This window comes from Chinchilla lanigera, unplaced genomic scaffold, assembly GCF_000276665.1.
Source record: "Chinchilla lanigera isolate Chin_1 unplaced genomic scaffold, ChiLan1.0 scaffold00059, whole genome shotgun sequence".
Taxonomy (NCBI): Eukaryota; Metazoa; Chordata; class Mammalia; order Rodentia; family Chinchillidae; genus Chinchilla; species Chinchilla lanigera.
Genome location: NW_004955460.1, coordinates 12773017 through 12787816, shown reverse-complemented (window position 1 = coordinate 12787816; position 14800 = coordinate 12773017). Strand labels below are relative to the sequence as shown.

Below are 14800 nucleotides of genomic sequence, written 5' to 3'. Positions count from 1 at the left end.
GGCAGACGCAGCCCCGGTCTCATGTCATCTTCCTCCTTTACTGGCCCCAAGGACACAAAGCCAGAGACAGATAGACAGACACTGACAGACAGGCTCAGGGCTGATGAGGAGCTCATAGCTTCTGGAACACGTCTCACTCAGTTCACTTCCTCTTGCCCTCTGCCTTCTGTGGCTCTCTGTTGCCTCCCACATGGCATCCTGAGCTTGGACTGGAGGCTTGTGCTCATCACTCTGGGCTCACCTCCCACGGCGGCTCTCCTCACACCCGTGTGCACAACTTCTCCAGATGTTCCTGAGGCTCCCACATCTGCCTACTGTCTAGCTCTACCTTTCTGAAGTGTCAAGCCCCAGGGCAAATATCACATCTTTCTCTAGAAGCCTTTCAGGAAGCCCCTTCCCCACTCAGCCCTGGCTCACAATGTATTCACAGAGGCGCTGAGCATGTCCATGCCTGGCTCATCCTCCAGCCCTATGCACCTAGGCTTCCCCTCAAGGCTGAGCTCCCTGGGGCCAGAGGCTGGTAAACTCCCCATCTAAATCCCTCCATACCAAGCAGGGCTGGGCCTGGAGAAAACATTTAGGGTGAGTGAAATGGGTTGGGAGGGTGAGGGGCAGACGGACAGTCAGACAGATGAATGGATGACTGGAGTGGGTGGAAGCCTGAGCCCAGTAATGACTCTCAGATATAATAACACTCCTCTTTGCAGATGTCACTGTCATTCTTGGGGGCCTGGGTTACTACCCACCCAAGCCATATCCACCCTGCCCTTAAGAGGACAGAGGAAGCAATACCAGCCCATCTTACAGAGGAAGAGCTTGAGGTCACAGGAGTACCTGTTCCTTAGTAAACAAGGCCTCCTTGGAGCTGACTCTGGCCTCTGCTGCCTCTGCCCAGCCTGGAGCCCCCTCCCACTGGCCCTGGGATCCTGTCCCATTGAGATGGGCATAGGATCATGACTGGGGTGAGGGATTGTGCCTGGTGCCTACTTGTGGCCGCCACACAAGCTGGCCATTCTTGAGGAGACAAAGACCGTTGGGGCTGGGTGGCTCTGGTGTCTGCAGGGTGGGTGTCTGGCCTCTGCAGGACCTCAGTAAGTGGGTCCTGGTAGTCAGGCTCTGTGACTGGGACCTGCAAATCGGATTAGCCCCAACCAGCCCCACAGCCCAGCTGGCCCCAGGGCAGAGTCACAGGAAGAGGCTCAGCTGCCAGGCTTGGGCCTCTGCCCTCCTAGTGTGGACAAATCCATGCCCCAGGGCTGATACCTTCTCTCTGCTGTCCCCTCTGGACCCTAGCAGCTTAAGAGAGGCCCTTAAGGGTACTGGTACTTCCCCCAGCAGGGTGGCCCAGCTCAGTGATGAGCCCTTGACCCACATGGCCTCCAACAGGCCATCTATCCTTTCATCCATCCATCCCCCCATCCATCCCTCCATCCATCCTCCGTCCATCCATCCTCCGTCCATCCATCTATCCGTCCATCCATCCATCCATCCACCTATTCACCCACTCACCTACCTATCTACCCACGTATCCAACTATCTGTCCATTTGTCTGTCTTTCCATTCATCTATCAATCTGTCCATCCCGTCCCCTCCCCATCTATTCAGCCAGTGTTTACTGAGTAGTTCCTTTGTGCCAGGCCCTGACAGAGTGTAAGATGTGTTCTTGTCCTCATGAAGGCAGATGGGTAAACAGGCAGTTACAGCCTCAGGTGGCTGGTACTGATCCAGGGGTGACATAGGGGTTATAGGACTTCCTGGAAGAGGCAGCACTTGACTGGCTTGCAGCATATCCAGGCCAGGGTGCCCTCCTGAGCCTTTCCCAGTCACTGAAGCCAAGTCAGACCGGCCCTAACAAGCCTAGCCACTCTGTCCATGCCAGGGCCCAGGGTCTAGACCCAAGGGTCAGGCTGCCAGTGGGAAGGCGGTTGATTTAAGCCTGCAGAGCACCATTCCAAGCCAGCTCAGTGGGCAGGGCGGGAAGGCGCCAGCCACGTCACCATTACAGCCGAGTAGAATCTTGAGCCCACAGGGAGAGATGGGAACTGGCCCAAGACCACACAGCGTGGGCAGCAGCAGGGGTGCGAGGCCGGCAGGCCATCCGGGACCAAGCGGGCCTTCAATCACAGCAAGAGGTTGCCTATCCCAGCCTTCCAGCGCAACCATGGAGATCACCCCACACCCCTGCCTGGAAGCCATGATACTTAGCTTCCTACCAGGCCCTGTCCCTTGTGTCCTGCCACAGTGACTGCTCACCCACAAGTTTTAGGCTGGGCCACCTAGGGGGTCTGTAGGTACCTGGTGCTCCCTCCTATCAGCTTGGGGCCTGGCATTCCTAGCTTGTCTAGTAACCAGGCCCACATTCCTGCCTGGCTGTGCAGTCAGGGCCTCTACCGTCCCTCTCTGGGCTGGGCTGCGGGCTAGGGGAGGCAGGTTCCCAGGGCACTGAGCGGAACCACTGGACAGAGTGGTGATAGGCCGATGGGCCGCCTCGGATGACTTCCTGCCCAGTTAATGGCTCACCCATTATGTCTCCACAGATCTTCCCAGGACACCACCATGGGAAGATGGCAGCCCAAAGCCAGCCCCAAGGGCTCCAAGGCCAGGAGATCCCAGGCTGAGCCTGTAGGGCAAGGGATCTGGAACTCAGTGGGGATACAACACTGCCCCTGAGCCTTGTAGGGGCCCTGGGGGCCCCGGAAAAGCCACAGGTCCAGGGTGGCTGCCAGGAGCCCCAGCAAGGCTGGCAGAGGGCTGCGCAGAGTGGCCAGAGGCCTGGGAAGTGGGAAAGTAGGTCCCTGGCCAGAAGGCCCTGGGCTGCTACTCTATGATCTGTTACCCATGAGTACCTTCTAAATGAACAATAAGGGCTGAGAATGTAGCTCAGGGTAGGGGACTTGCTTACCACGAGCAAGGCCCTGTGTTCAATTCTCAGCATTGCAAAAAAAAAAGTCACCCTCATACTACAGGTGGGGAAACAGGCTCAGAGAGCAGAGCAAGGTCACAGTCCAAGGTCTGCTGAAAGGTGGCCACTCTGGGATGGGAAGGCAAGAAGCCTGGCTGTGCTCCTGGAATCCTGCCCAGGGCTGGGGCCTGGGACCATCCTCCCTCAGCCCCCTTCCAGGGCCATAGGGTCCCAAGGGGCTTCCCAGCCAACCTGACCTTCCCTCTTTAGCCCCCTCCCAGACCCCCATTTCCTGCCCTGGGCTAAGCACCTCCCTGGAGAGCAGTTTCTGGAGATAGCCTTGGGATCTGGGGGGAAGGGAGTGCCTCAGAGTGGAGCTGGGGCTGGGGAAGGGGCGGGGGTGGCTGGCCAGCCACCCTCCTCCAGTTTTCAGACCTCAAAGAGTCACCACGAAATTCCATTCTCCTGACAGCAAAGAAATAGAATCACTCTTGCGAAGGCCTGCAGCCCCCACAAGAAAGCTGTAGGCTTTGTCCTACTGTTCCCCAAACAGCGGCCACAGCTAGGTTCCCCATTCACCCATGCCTGGCTGCAGGGATCCCTTCGGTACAGATGCTCCCGCTCCGAGCCTCAGCTTGCACTTTGTACAATGGGTGCGTTGCACCCAGTGCCTGGCATTTGAAAGCCACAGTGGCCAGCCAGCCAGGAGCATGAGGGCCTGGGGTTCGAGGGCTTGAGCGAATCCTACCCTCTGATTTAAAGGACTCTGCCAGGTGGTTGTAGGTAGAATGGCTACTCCCTGTTCCCTCTTGGCAGTCTGCAGAATGTTTGGCTCCCAGGGGTGGTCACTGACTCTCCTTGCCCTTGAGTTGAATTCCAAGTCCAGGACACAGATTTTGCAGCCAGGCATCCTTGGGCAGTTGGGGAATAAGGAAGGCTGTAGAAGCAGCAAGAAACAGGGCTGGACTCCCAAAAACTGTGTGGACACTGGGTTAAGACTTTGAATCTACTTGCGAGGGGAAGCTATGGACTTGATCTTTCTGAGCACAGCGAACTGGAGAGGGGTGGATATAACCAGAGCTGCTTGCTACCGCATGGAGAATAAATAGGGCAGGCAGGTTGGGAACAGGGAGATCAGGGTACAGGATGCCAAGTGGTCCAGGAGAGAGATGACTGGGTGGAGGACGCTCGGACTCCAAATGGTCAGGAAGCAGACAGGTGGGGATTGGTGGTGGGGCTGAGGACGTGGGGGCAAAGACACTGAGGCTGAGGCTGGCGCTGGGCTGGCTCCTGGGGAGTCCTCCCCCAAGGCACTGCAGTTATGGGAGTCTCCAGGGTTGGAGTCAGGCTGATGGGGAGGAGTTTATGGCAGGAGGTGAGGCCATGGGAGACTTGTCACTTGGGCACAGCTAGCACCATCTGCTCACAGGCATTTGCCTGCCTGAGGTGGTGTCTGCTAATTACCTGGGACCCTCCGGAAGAGGCCTGGGAACCCTTGCCCCCACCTTACCCTAACACTGAGGGGCTGGGGGCCTCCACAGCAAATGGGCCAGAGCCTCTCCGTGGGGGTAGGAGGGGGTGGTGGGCCAGATGTCTATTAAGGAAGTCTTTGTAGAGCTCTACTATGGTCCAGGGCCGTCCCAGACCTCTCAGGCCAGGATTCGAGGAGGTCGCGCTGTCCTGCCTCTTTGACATGCAGAGGAGGGCCCATAACGCAGAAAAGGGATGAGTCTGGACATAAAGGGGCCAGCGGGCAGAACTGGTGGGGACCCAACCCTGGGAGGGATGGTGGGTGCACCGGGCCTCCTTAGTGCGGGCACAGGACCTCGGCGCAGCAGAGCAAAGAGCCACCCCCAGCTGCTCTCCCGGAAGACGCTCAGAGAAGGGGGCTCAGACCCTGTGCCCGCTCCGGGGAACCCCGGGCCACTTCCGGCCCGTAGCCCCTCACCCTCCCTCCAGGCGCGCATTCCTGCCGCCTCCGCTCGTGCAGGGGGTCGGACCGGCCCGTGGGAAGGGCTGGGGTTGGGGCCGCGTGCCGGGAAGGCGGGGCGGAGCGGCGCACAGCTGGGTCACATCTGGCCGCAGAGCGGAGGGACCAAATGGGACCGCAGGCGGCCTTTCATCCCGCAAGGGATGGGGCGGCCTTAGTTTCTCCTCGCCACTGGGCGCTTAAGGACTTCGGGGGATGTCTCCCATAGCCAGGCCCAAGGAAGTAGTTAGCCGGGAGAAGGGTTGAGGTTGGTACAGGTGTTCTCGCTGGAACGAGGGGACGATCCAGAGGCGGCTTCTGTCTGTCCAGTCGCCTTGTCCCCAGAGGAGGAAGCTGGGCTCGGGAGGGAAGTCAGGACATCCCCTGCGGGCGCCCGAGCCAGAGCTGAGTCCAGGCACCCAGGCCCAAGCGCGGAGGGCGCGCCCTTGCGCGTGCCGGACGCCGAGTGCAGCCCAGGCCCGCGCTGGTCAGCCTAGGTGTCCCCTTTTGGCGCATCCGGCACGGGCCGACCCAAGCCCCAAGCACCCCTCCCACCCCGAGGGGCTCGCGGAGATGACCCTGGTCAGGGCGGGGCGTGCACGTGTGCCGGGGGGAGGGGCGACCATGGTTCCCAGACCCCCGCCGCGGACCCACGTGGGTGCTTCCCCGCCCCTTGAGGACCAGAGCCAATCGGCATGAGGGGGCGTGGCCTGGAGCGGGGGTTTAAGAGCGTCAGACTCTGGTGGCGCGAGGTTAGACGGCGCAGGACCCAGAACCCGGGTACTGTGTTGTGCCGGCCGCGCCCACCATGCTCAAGCGCTGCGGCCGGCGCCTACTGCTAGGGCTAGCGGGCGCGCTGCTCGCTTGCCTTCTAGTGCTCACGGCTGACCCGCCACCGCCTCCTGTGCCCGCCGAGCGCGGCCGGCGCGCGCTGCACAGCTTGGTGCCCCCAGCTCCTGGTTTGGGGGCGGCAGCAGCGCCTCGAGTGCTCGCCCGCGAGGTGCATAGCCTGTCCGAGTACTTCAGCCTGCTGACTCGCGCGCGCAGGGAGACGGGCCCTCTGCCCGGTGGCGCCCCCCGTCCTGCCGAAGGCCACCCGCGGACCCTGGCCGAGCCGCTGGTTCCCCGCGATGTCTTCATCGCTGTCAAGACCACCAGGAAGTTTCACCGCGCGCGCCTAGACCTGTTGCTGGAGACCTGGATCTCGCGCCACAAGGAGATGGTGAGTCCGGGAGGTCTAGCCAGGCAGGTGGAGTGGGGCGCGCCGTCTTGTACCGCGGGGGGCAGCTACATCCCTGTCACCTACCTAGGGGACCGGCGACGCCGATCCAGCCCCCTCGAGCCCTGTTTCCTTCCTGGAGGCCACTTTCCGTACAGTTGTGGGACTGTTGCGGGGTGGGGCACCTCTGCTAGACTGGGTGGCTGCACCGACCCTACAGCAGCCTCAGAGTTTGGGGTTGGTTCTTGTGATGTTGTTCTCCAAACTACAGCGAGCAATGGGCCTTAATTTTCCCCGAAACGTCCCCTATCATATTCTGCTCCAGCCCATTAAGGGACATCCCCCTGGGGCACCGACCCCTCCCAGGGAGAAGGGCACCTGCCTTGGAAGTGAGGGGAGGGCATAGGACCCCTGGGCCCGAGACTGGGTCCCTTGCTCATTTCAGTTTGCTGTGGTAGGGGTCAAGTCACTGTTTGTTGGTGGGCCCTGGAAAGTGCATCCTGAAAGAAAGATACTGGGTACTGGGGTCCTGGGGTACTGGGGATCTGTGAGATCCTTTCCCCTCATGCTGGATTCCCTGAGGCCTCGATCTTTGCGCTTCACTCCCCAGTTGGGCATCACGTTCCTAGACATAATGAAGACACACCCCACTTTGAAATCTCCCCTGAGGCTACAGCAAGACGGTTAGGCTGGGGCGGGTAGGGGCAGAGGGTGGGGCCTGCAGGGGCAGTGGGGAAGCAGCCCCAGGTCGGGAGGCTCGCGGGTATCTAGGGTGAGAATGGGAGTACAGAGAAGACCCCACATCCCTAACCCCTGTTCCAGGACCCAAGACCCAGGGGTTCTGGCCTCACTGAACTCCGTTTGTGGCAAAGGGGGGTTGGGATACAAGGCCCTGCTGATTTCAGGATGGGGCTGGGGAGCAGTGTCCTGGCTGGAGGAGGTCTGGGAACCCCATGGCAGCCTCCTGGGAACCAGGCATCCCTTTCCCAGGGGCTCAGGAGGCCGGCAGGAGGGGGTGGCAGGGGGCCATGGGTTTTGTTTGGCGACCGGGCCGTTAGGATTCCCAGCGCTGGGCGGCTCTCACGCTGGCCCCATGGGCAAGGTAACAAAGCCCCTTTCTCCGGCGAGAAAGGCGTCAGGCCTCTTGTGTGCAGCTCTCTGCTCCATGGGAACCGCCGCTGCCGTGCTGGCCACTCAGGTTGCCTGGCGATGAGGGGGCCTTCCCCCCCACCCCGACAACTCTTGTGGGGCTCCATCCCTGAGCCAGGGACGCCCCCTCCCCCAGCACTTGGTCTTTCTGCGGTGTGACCTAGGGCAACATTCAACCCTCTCTGGACTGCCACCAGCCAGCTGTGAGCACCTCTCATCATGGAGTTTGGAACTTTTTCCTGCAGAGAGGACATGGTCAGGGGGTCTTAGTTGTCTCAGCTGTGTCGGGTAATCTTGAGCAAACCTAGGGCCTCTCTGACTCTCAGCTTTTTAATCTCTGCCATGGAGGAAACATTGCCTTCCCAACAGGGTTTTGTAGAAAGAGGGCTGGTAAAACCTGGAGGCCTCAGGTGCATCCAGTAGGTGCTCAGAGTTGGGGCCATCACTGAACTGGGCCCCGATGACCCTATTGAAGAGTTGCCCCATTAGAAGAGGCCGAATCTGTTTGCACCATCGGCTCAGATGCACCCAGCAAGCGCAGCCCCTCTTGTATGTTGTGGGCAGGGGTCTTTGAAACTTATAGCACAGGGCCTACTTTCCTAGCCTGTGCAGTGCAACTAAACGTAGTCTCAGTGGGGGACACTGGAGAGGCTGTGAGATCCAATGGGCATCTGCCTGCAGGAGGGGGTGAGAGGGCTTCCTGGAGGAGGTGCCCGCTGCACCCTACTGAGTCAGGAGTGCCTTGGAAGGGCGATCTGGGCATCTGGCATGAGCCCCAGACCCCAGGGGCTGTTCAGGAAGCTTCCAACCACTGGAGAGGTGGGGGTTGGGGGGCTGGTCAGCAGGGCCTTGAGGTCAGGGTGAAGAGCCTGGCTCCAGGCCTACTGCTCCTCCCCCACCTCCCAGGAGCACGCCAGGCAGCAGCGGCTGCCACCACAGCAGCCACAATGGTTGGGGGAGAACTTGGCATCCTGTGTTTCTTTGAATCAAGGCTCTAGGAACAATGCTGCTTCCTGTGGGTGTCCCCCCCGCCGGGCCTCGTCCAGTACTGCTGCCCTCACTACCCTGATTGTCCTCCTTCGGGAAGCTGGGGGGTGATTGGGGGATGCAGGTTCCTAGGAGGCCTCAAGGTGTGACCATGGCCCTGGTTTCCCCGCTTGTATGCTTGGGGTGGTGATGGTGATGGCTGGGGAAAGGACAATCTGTCTTCAGCACTTTGCTCCACATGAATGAGCACTGTTGAGCCCATTTGCAGAGGAGGAAACTGAGTCTGGGCGAAGTAGGAGGAGGGTGGCCCGTGGCTGCAGCCCCTGCTCTTTTTCTCCTGGTAGCTATGTTGGGGAGATAGAGGCTGAGCACCGGGGCCCTCTAAGCGGTTCTCCAGGAGGCCTCCCTGCTCCCGAGCTGAACAAAGGTGACTTTAATCTCCTGTAGCCCTGGGCTGGGTTTTTAGGATACCACCAAAGCGAGGGAGAACAAGCCTCGCTTGATCTCATTAAGAAAGCATTTTCCTTTTAATCCAGCAGTTCACCGGAGCGTCTGCATGGGCCAGCCCGCTCCGCCTCCCACGGCATTCCTGGGCTGGGGTGCTGGGGCACGGGTTGGGGGCTGGGTGCGAGTCTGTGCCCGTCCAGGGTGTCTGCCGGGCCCTGGAAGGGGAGGTTGGGTTCGTGGAGAGGATATAGACGGCATCAGTACATCCTCTAGCTTGGAGCCTGCAACCTACACCCCAGGAGCTTCATTCGAGGGTGTGCCTGGGTCTGGGGTCCTGCTGGGCCAGAGCTGGGACTGCCCAGCTGTGTCGGATTGCTGCCTTCTGGCCTGTAGGGGTCCCTGATCACTAGGGGGGCGATACACTCCTGCCCCACAAGTGCTGGGGCCTCCCATGGACCTGTGTGTAGACAAAAGGAAACTAAGGCCGGGTGGGTATGGGGGAACCCCGCCACCGTCTGCTCTGAGCACCCCCACCCGCCCCAGGCTCGCGCTCAGTCCTGCGGGGGCGAGGCGGGCGGCACGCGCTGGGCGGGCCGGCAGAGGGAAGGCACATACCTCCCCGTGTGCTGACGGGCCCAGGCGGGCACCGGCAGCTCCTCACTCCACCCCAGCGGCCCCCTCCCCTTCCGTCCACAGAGCAATCCTGGCGGGGTGGCAGGATGGCGGGGTGCCGGCGCAGGTGGAGCTCTGATTTGGCCTTGGGCAGGGCACAGTCCTCTGCAGTGAGCCATTCCCTTGCCTGAACTGCAGGAGGGGTCTGGGCCCCTCATCGGGGACTGGGGACCTGAGCCTTTCCCTGCCACCGCTGCACTGACCAACACCATCTCACAGAACCTTGGGGTCAGCTGTGGCGGAGGATGACGGGTCACACTGGTCTCACACTGGGGGTGAGCTTAACCCACAGTCTTGGGCTGCAGCATCGGTGGCCACACCCCTGCCCGAGGACCTCTTGCCCAGCCTGGCCCAGTTAACCAGGCCAGCTGTATGGTAATGACGGCATGGCCACTCCTGCTTAACTCTCCGAGTTAAGGCCGTCCGGCACCCCTCACCACTCAGTCCAGGACAAAGCCAGCCGACAATGCCTGGTGATTCATCCTCCCTCTGGGCCCTTTGTCTGCCAGGGCTTGGCAGACACCCAGCAAAGGCCTTTGTCCCCGAACCAAGTGACTGAGACATGGCTTCCCAAAGCTCTTGCCTGTCCCCTGCCCCCTCCCGTGGCCCTGAAGCCCACAGACGGGCACTGTGTCAATAAGGGTGTGTGCCACCAGGTGCGCAGGGCGGGCTGGCTAGGAGCCGTTTACGGTGGGTGGGTGGGGTGCCCCACCTGCCTCGTGCCTCCCAGCTGCCTAGGTGACCTTGGGCCCAGCTGTCGAGGTTACAGAGTGAGGCCCCCCACCCAGCTGCCACTCACCCTGGGCGCTCGAACCCTGATTCTCTCAGGTGGCAAAAGCAGTGGGGGTGTGGGAGGCAGGTAAGTGTGGGTGGGAGGGACTGTCCAGAGCTGTAGCTGCCAAACTCCGGGGACCCAGCACTGCCCCCCGCTGCCACCATGGCCTAGGGTCAGAGACACCTAGCTGCAGCTCAGGGTCGTGTCTCTCCTTCCAGACATTCATCTTCACGGACGGGGAGGATGAAGTGTTGGCCAGGCACACGGGTGAGCCCTGGGCTTGCGGGGCAGGGGGGGCGCGCCTTCCTTGAGAGCAAACGTCCCTCCTTCCTCTTCTACAGGGGCCAAGAGAGGTCAGGGGCCGAGGGGCTAGGAGGGCAGTTTACTCAAGGGTTTGCTCAACGCTCCGCCCCACCACTCGGGGCCCCCGATTCTCATGCAAACGAGGCCCTTTCAGCCCCCAAGGTCCCTTTGAGCCAGGCCAGCGGCAACAGGTGGCGGGTGCTGGGAAAAAGCTGGCTGAATGGGCAGGGGCGGGGCGCCCTGGGGAGGGGATGGGCTGAGGGAGGGTCCAAGGCTTCAGACTTGCGTTAGGGTGAGGGGGGTACCTAGGGGGCCCTACTGGTGCCCAGGCCCTCATAGCACCCCCACCCCGCAGGCAACGTGATCAACACCAACTGCTCAGCTGCCCACAGCCGCCAGGCGCTGTCCTGCAAGATGGCTGTGGAGTATGACCACTTCATTGAGTCCGGGAGGAAGTGAGTTGGTCCCAGGAGCTCCCCAGCCCTGCCCACACCCTGCCGGCACCTTTCCCTGCCTGAAGGTACCCTTCTCATGGCCCTGCCTTGCCCTCAGATGGTTCTGCCATGTGGACGATGACAACTATGTCAACTTGCGGGCCCTGCTGCGGCTGCTGGCCAGCTACCCGCACACCCAGGACATCTACATCGGCAAGCCCAGCCTGGACCGGCCCATCCAGGCCACCGAGCGCGTCAGCGAGAACAGGGTGGTGAGTTCCATGCACCTGGGGTGGGTGGGGGCTGGTGACTGTCGTGCCCTGCAGCTTCATGACATCTTCCTGTCCCCAGCGTCCTGTCCACTTCTGGTTTGCCACTGGTGGGGCTGGCTTCTGCATCAGCCGAGGGCTGGCGCTGAAAATGAGCCCGTGGGCCAGGTAAGTGTCTAGGTCTCGGGGTCCCGCGTGCCCTGTGGGACTGCAGGCCTGCTTTGCTTAGTCTGCCCCACAGCGGGGTCCCAGGCTTGTGTGTTGGCTCTGCCTGCCTCCTGCCGGGTCCTTCCCCAGGCTTCCAAGTCAGCTGCACTCAACAGCCGCTTCCTCCACAGCCGCCCTGCTCAGCACAGGCACCAGGGTCAGTAGCACCCCCTGTGCCATTGGACAGGGCGCCTTCTTGTGTTAGAAACTCCGGTACACACTCAGAACTGGGGAGCAGCAGAGCTGGTGTGGAGGAGGAAGTGGCACTGGGGCAGGGGACACAGCATGTGCTTAACCCTGCCCCTAGGCACAACTGCTTCTCCGCCAGTCTGTGCAGCCCTGCCCAGGCCCCCCGCGGGCAGCTGCCCCAGCTCACTGTCCCCGCCTTCCCTCCTGCAGCGGTGGCCACTTCATGAGCACTGCAGAGCGCATCCGGCTGCCAGACGACTGCACTGTGGGCTACATTGTAGAAGCTCTGCTGGGCGTGCCCCTCATCCGCAGTGGCCTCTTCCACTCGCACCTGGAGAACCTGCAACAGGTGCCTGCCTCCGAGCTCCACGAGCAGGTGCGTCGTCCCTGGGCCCGGCCAGGACTGAATGAGCACAGGAAGAGCTGAGCATAGAACCAGGAGGGACTCCGGGGTGAGGAGTGAGGGGGTAGAGCTCTGCACTGACCAACACCATCTCACAGAACCTTGGGGGTCAGCTATGGCGGAGGGTGACGGGCCACACTGGTGTTGGATCACTACCTTAAAGAAGAGGTCAAGCCAGGTGGGGTGGTGTGTGACTGTAATCCCAGCAGTCTGGGAGGCTGAAGCAGGAGTGTATAGATCACGAGTTTGAACCCACCCTGAGCAATTTAGTGACTTAGGAAGACCCTGTCTCAAAATAAAACTCAGTAAAGGCCGGGTGATGTAGCTCAGTGCTAACTAAGGTGTTGGGTTCAATCCCCAGTACCACAGAAAAAGTGAATCAAGGGGAAGGTCAGGAGGAGATTCTCCACCAGTGCCATCCTCCCATCCTTCATCTTTGGGCGAACCCACCTGCTCTGTGTCTTTCGCTCGGAGTCAGTAGCTAGTCCCTTGCTCACAGCTGCAGCCCTGTGACTTCATTCCTGGGCTTCTTGGAGCAGGCGTCCTCAGTCAGGGGGATCCCGTCCAGGGCCCAGCCACAGCCAGGCCCCTCCAGCATTACCTGACCCTTCCCCCCACCGCAGGTGACCCTGAGCTATGGCATGTTTGAAAACAAGCGGAATGCTGTCCATGTGAAGGGCCCCTTCTCGGTGGAGGCTGACCCATCCAGGTGAGGAAACTGAGGCATCGGCAGGACTGCAGCTGGTGTCTTTGGCTCTTTTCTTGGGGGGTGGGTGAGCCTCCTTGGGTGCTGCAGGACTGCAAGTGGCGCCTGGCACCCTGCCCTGCATGGACCAGCCCTCCGCTCTGTCCCTGCAGGTTCCGCTCCATCCACTGCCACCTGTACCCGGACACACCCTGGTGTCCCCGCACCGCCATCTTCTAGCAGCCATGGCTGAGATCCCTGTCCCTGGGTGCCCCTGGTATCCAAAGGGCCCAGGGACCCCTGTTGTGCTGCCCTGGCCTTGGCCCTAAGGCTCCCCCAGGGCCCTGTGTGTATGTCACTTGCCCACTGGGCAGCGGGCTGCTGGGCAGTTCCGCTCCTCCAGGAGCTGGCAGGAGGACCCCACACCCTGTGGTCCCTCTGTAGGCAGCTCTCTGTTGTTTTAAGTTTTGGATCTCTGTTGCTCAGGGCCTCTCTGCAGGGATGTGGGTGCCCCTCTGTGCCCCTGGAGCCCTGAGCTTGGGGCAGGGGAAGCTGGTTTGGGGGTGAGAGACCTGTGCCCCTCCTCCTGGGACTTCTGGCACCGTGTGTGGCTCTGAGTAACAGTAGCCGCCGCCCCATCCCAGTGATCCCAGGATTCCCCAGTGGTTGTGCAGCTAGTGAACAACCCTCTTGGGTTGGGGGTTTTCCCAGCCCCCTAGATCCTGCCTTTGTCTCCCCCCGACTGGGGGAGTCAGAGCTGAGCATTTTATCTCCTCTCCAAAGTAGAGAGAATGTCGCCCACAGTGGGTGTGTCTGTAAATATTGTGACAGTATTTTTTTACTGTGCTGTTTTTGAAAGGGGGTGGGTAAAAAGGGGGGGTTGTGTGTTGTTTTCAGGGGTGGGTGGGGAGGGTCTTATTTTATGTTTTCTGTGGATCAGAAAAAGCAGAAGCCAAACTTGGGATCCCGTTTGTTTGCAAAGCTGACCTGGGAATGTCTAACCTGCTCTGTATTTATGTGTTCCAGTATCTGGAATCCCTTTCTCTTCCTGCCTCCAGACCACCTGGCTCAGTGTGGCTCACCTGGTCTGCGGGGTGTGTCCTGTATTCTGTGTTCTCTTTGCAAAGACATAGCTAGGAAAGCGGATCATAAGGGAGAAACTCTCAGGGAATTGGAGTATTGTTGCTATGGTGACGCCCTTTTGCTGTGAATAAAGGTGCTCTTTGCAGCAACCCGGCTCTTGGTCCTGACTTGAAGTTGGGCCTGAGTCCCAGGCCCATCATGTTGGTTCCAGAGGGCCAAGGGATGAGGGAAGGGGAGAACTGGTCTGCTCCATGGAGAGCAGGCAAATAGAAAATGCTGCAAGCCCACCGGGTGAGGTGGTGCACCCTTGTAACCCCAGCACTCTGGGAGGTTGAGGGGGGATTGCAATTTCAAGCCCAGCCTGGGCAATTTATTGAGATCCTGTCTCAAAAAATAAAAAGGTCTGAGGATGTAGCTCAATGCAAAGTTCCTGGGTTCAACCTCCAGGACCCCAAACAACAAGATCGTATAAGCCAACTATTTTGGAAGGAAACTTCAGGTTAAAATATCTGCTGATGGTGCACGCCTGTAATCCCAACATTCAGAAGGCTGAGGCAGGAAGATTGCTGTGAGTTTGAGGCCGGTCTGCACTACCTAGCGAGACCCTGTCTCTAAATAAATATCTGCTGGCTGGGGCCTGAGAGGAGTGGCCAGCCCAGAGCAGTGTAGTCGCTGGGGGGCAGGCATCAGGGGCTACAGACCAGCAAGGGAGCAGCCTTAGGCTCTGAAGGTCATTCCCTCCTATAAGAGCATCAGTGACTACTATAGATGAGCCTGGCACCTCCTAACCACCTTCATCCCCATTCCAAACCCACAGAGTCCATTCTACAGATGGGGAAACTGAGGCCCAGAGCAGATAATGCCCAAGGTCAGGCATTGAAGCTGCTGCTGATTTTTTTTTTTTTGCTGCTAAGATTTAGACCCAACTTCTCCTGTCATGGGGAGCTTGGAGGGCCCTCCCAGGCTGGCAGTGCCCAAATGTCCACTGCCTGGCTGGACCTGCTTTCACCTTCACAAGTCCCAGAAACTGGGGCAAGGGTCCAGACTCCTCATCTAAGGGCAGCAGCGCAGCAAGGGCCTTGCTCAAAGCCAGCGTTTGAGGTCCAC

At 60.2% G+C, this 14800-nt stretch overlaps 1 protein-coding gene across 1 annotated transcript; it reads left to right on the top strand.

The window, feature by feature from the left end:
• The first annotated feature begins 3304 nt into the window (after positions 1-3304).
• Lfng (LFNG O-fucosylpeptide 3-beta-N-acetylglucosaminyltransferase) lies at positions 3305-13842 on the top strand. The gene is made up of 8 exons (XM_005397874.2): positions 3305-6093; positions 10339-10387; positions 10779-10878; positions 10976-11129; positions 11209-11294; positions 11733-11898; positions 12549-12634; positions 12784-13842. Exons 1-8 carry the CDS (start codon positions 5680-5682, stop codon positions 12848-12850), a joined length of 1122 nt encoding a protein of 373 aa, XP_005397931.1. The 5' UTR covers positions 3305-5679; the 3' UTR covers positions 12851-13842.
• The last annotated feature ends 958 nt before the right edge of the window (positions 13843-14800 follow it).

What these genes read in the sequence shown, in the direction of transcription:
- Lfng (XM_005397874.2), top strand. Translation starts at nt 5,680, where the DNA reads ATGCTCAAGCGCTGCGGCCGGCGCCTACTGCTAGGGCTAGCGGGCGCG. An exon ending in TTCATTGAGTCCGGGAGGAA is followed by an intron (nt 10,879 to 10,975) that starts GTGAGTTGGTCC and finishes CCTTGCCCTCAG; the next exon opens with ATGGTTCTGCCATGTGGACG. An exon ending in CCTCCGAGCTCCACGAGCAG is followed by an intron (nt 11,899 to 12,548) that starts GTGCGTCGTCCC and finishes CCCCCACCGCAG; the next exon opens with GTGACCCTGAGCTATGGCAT.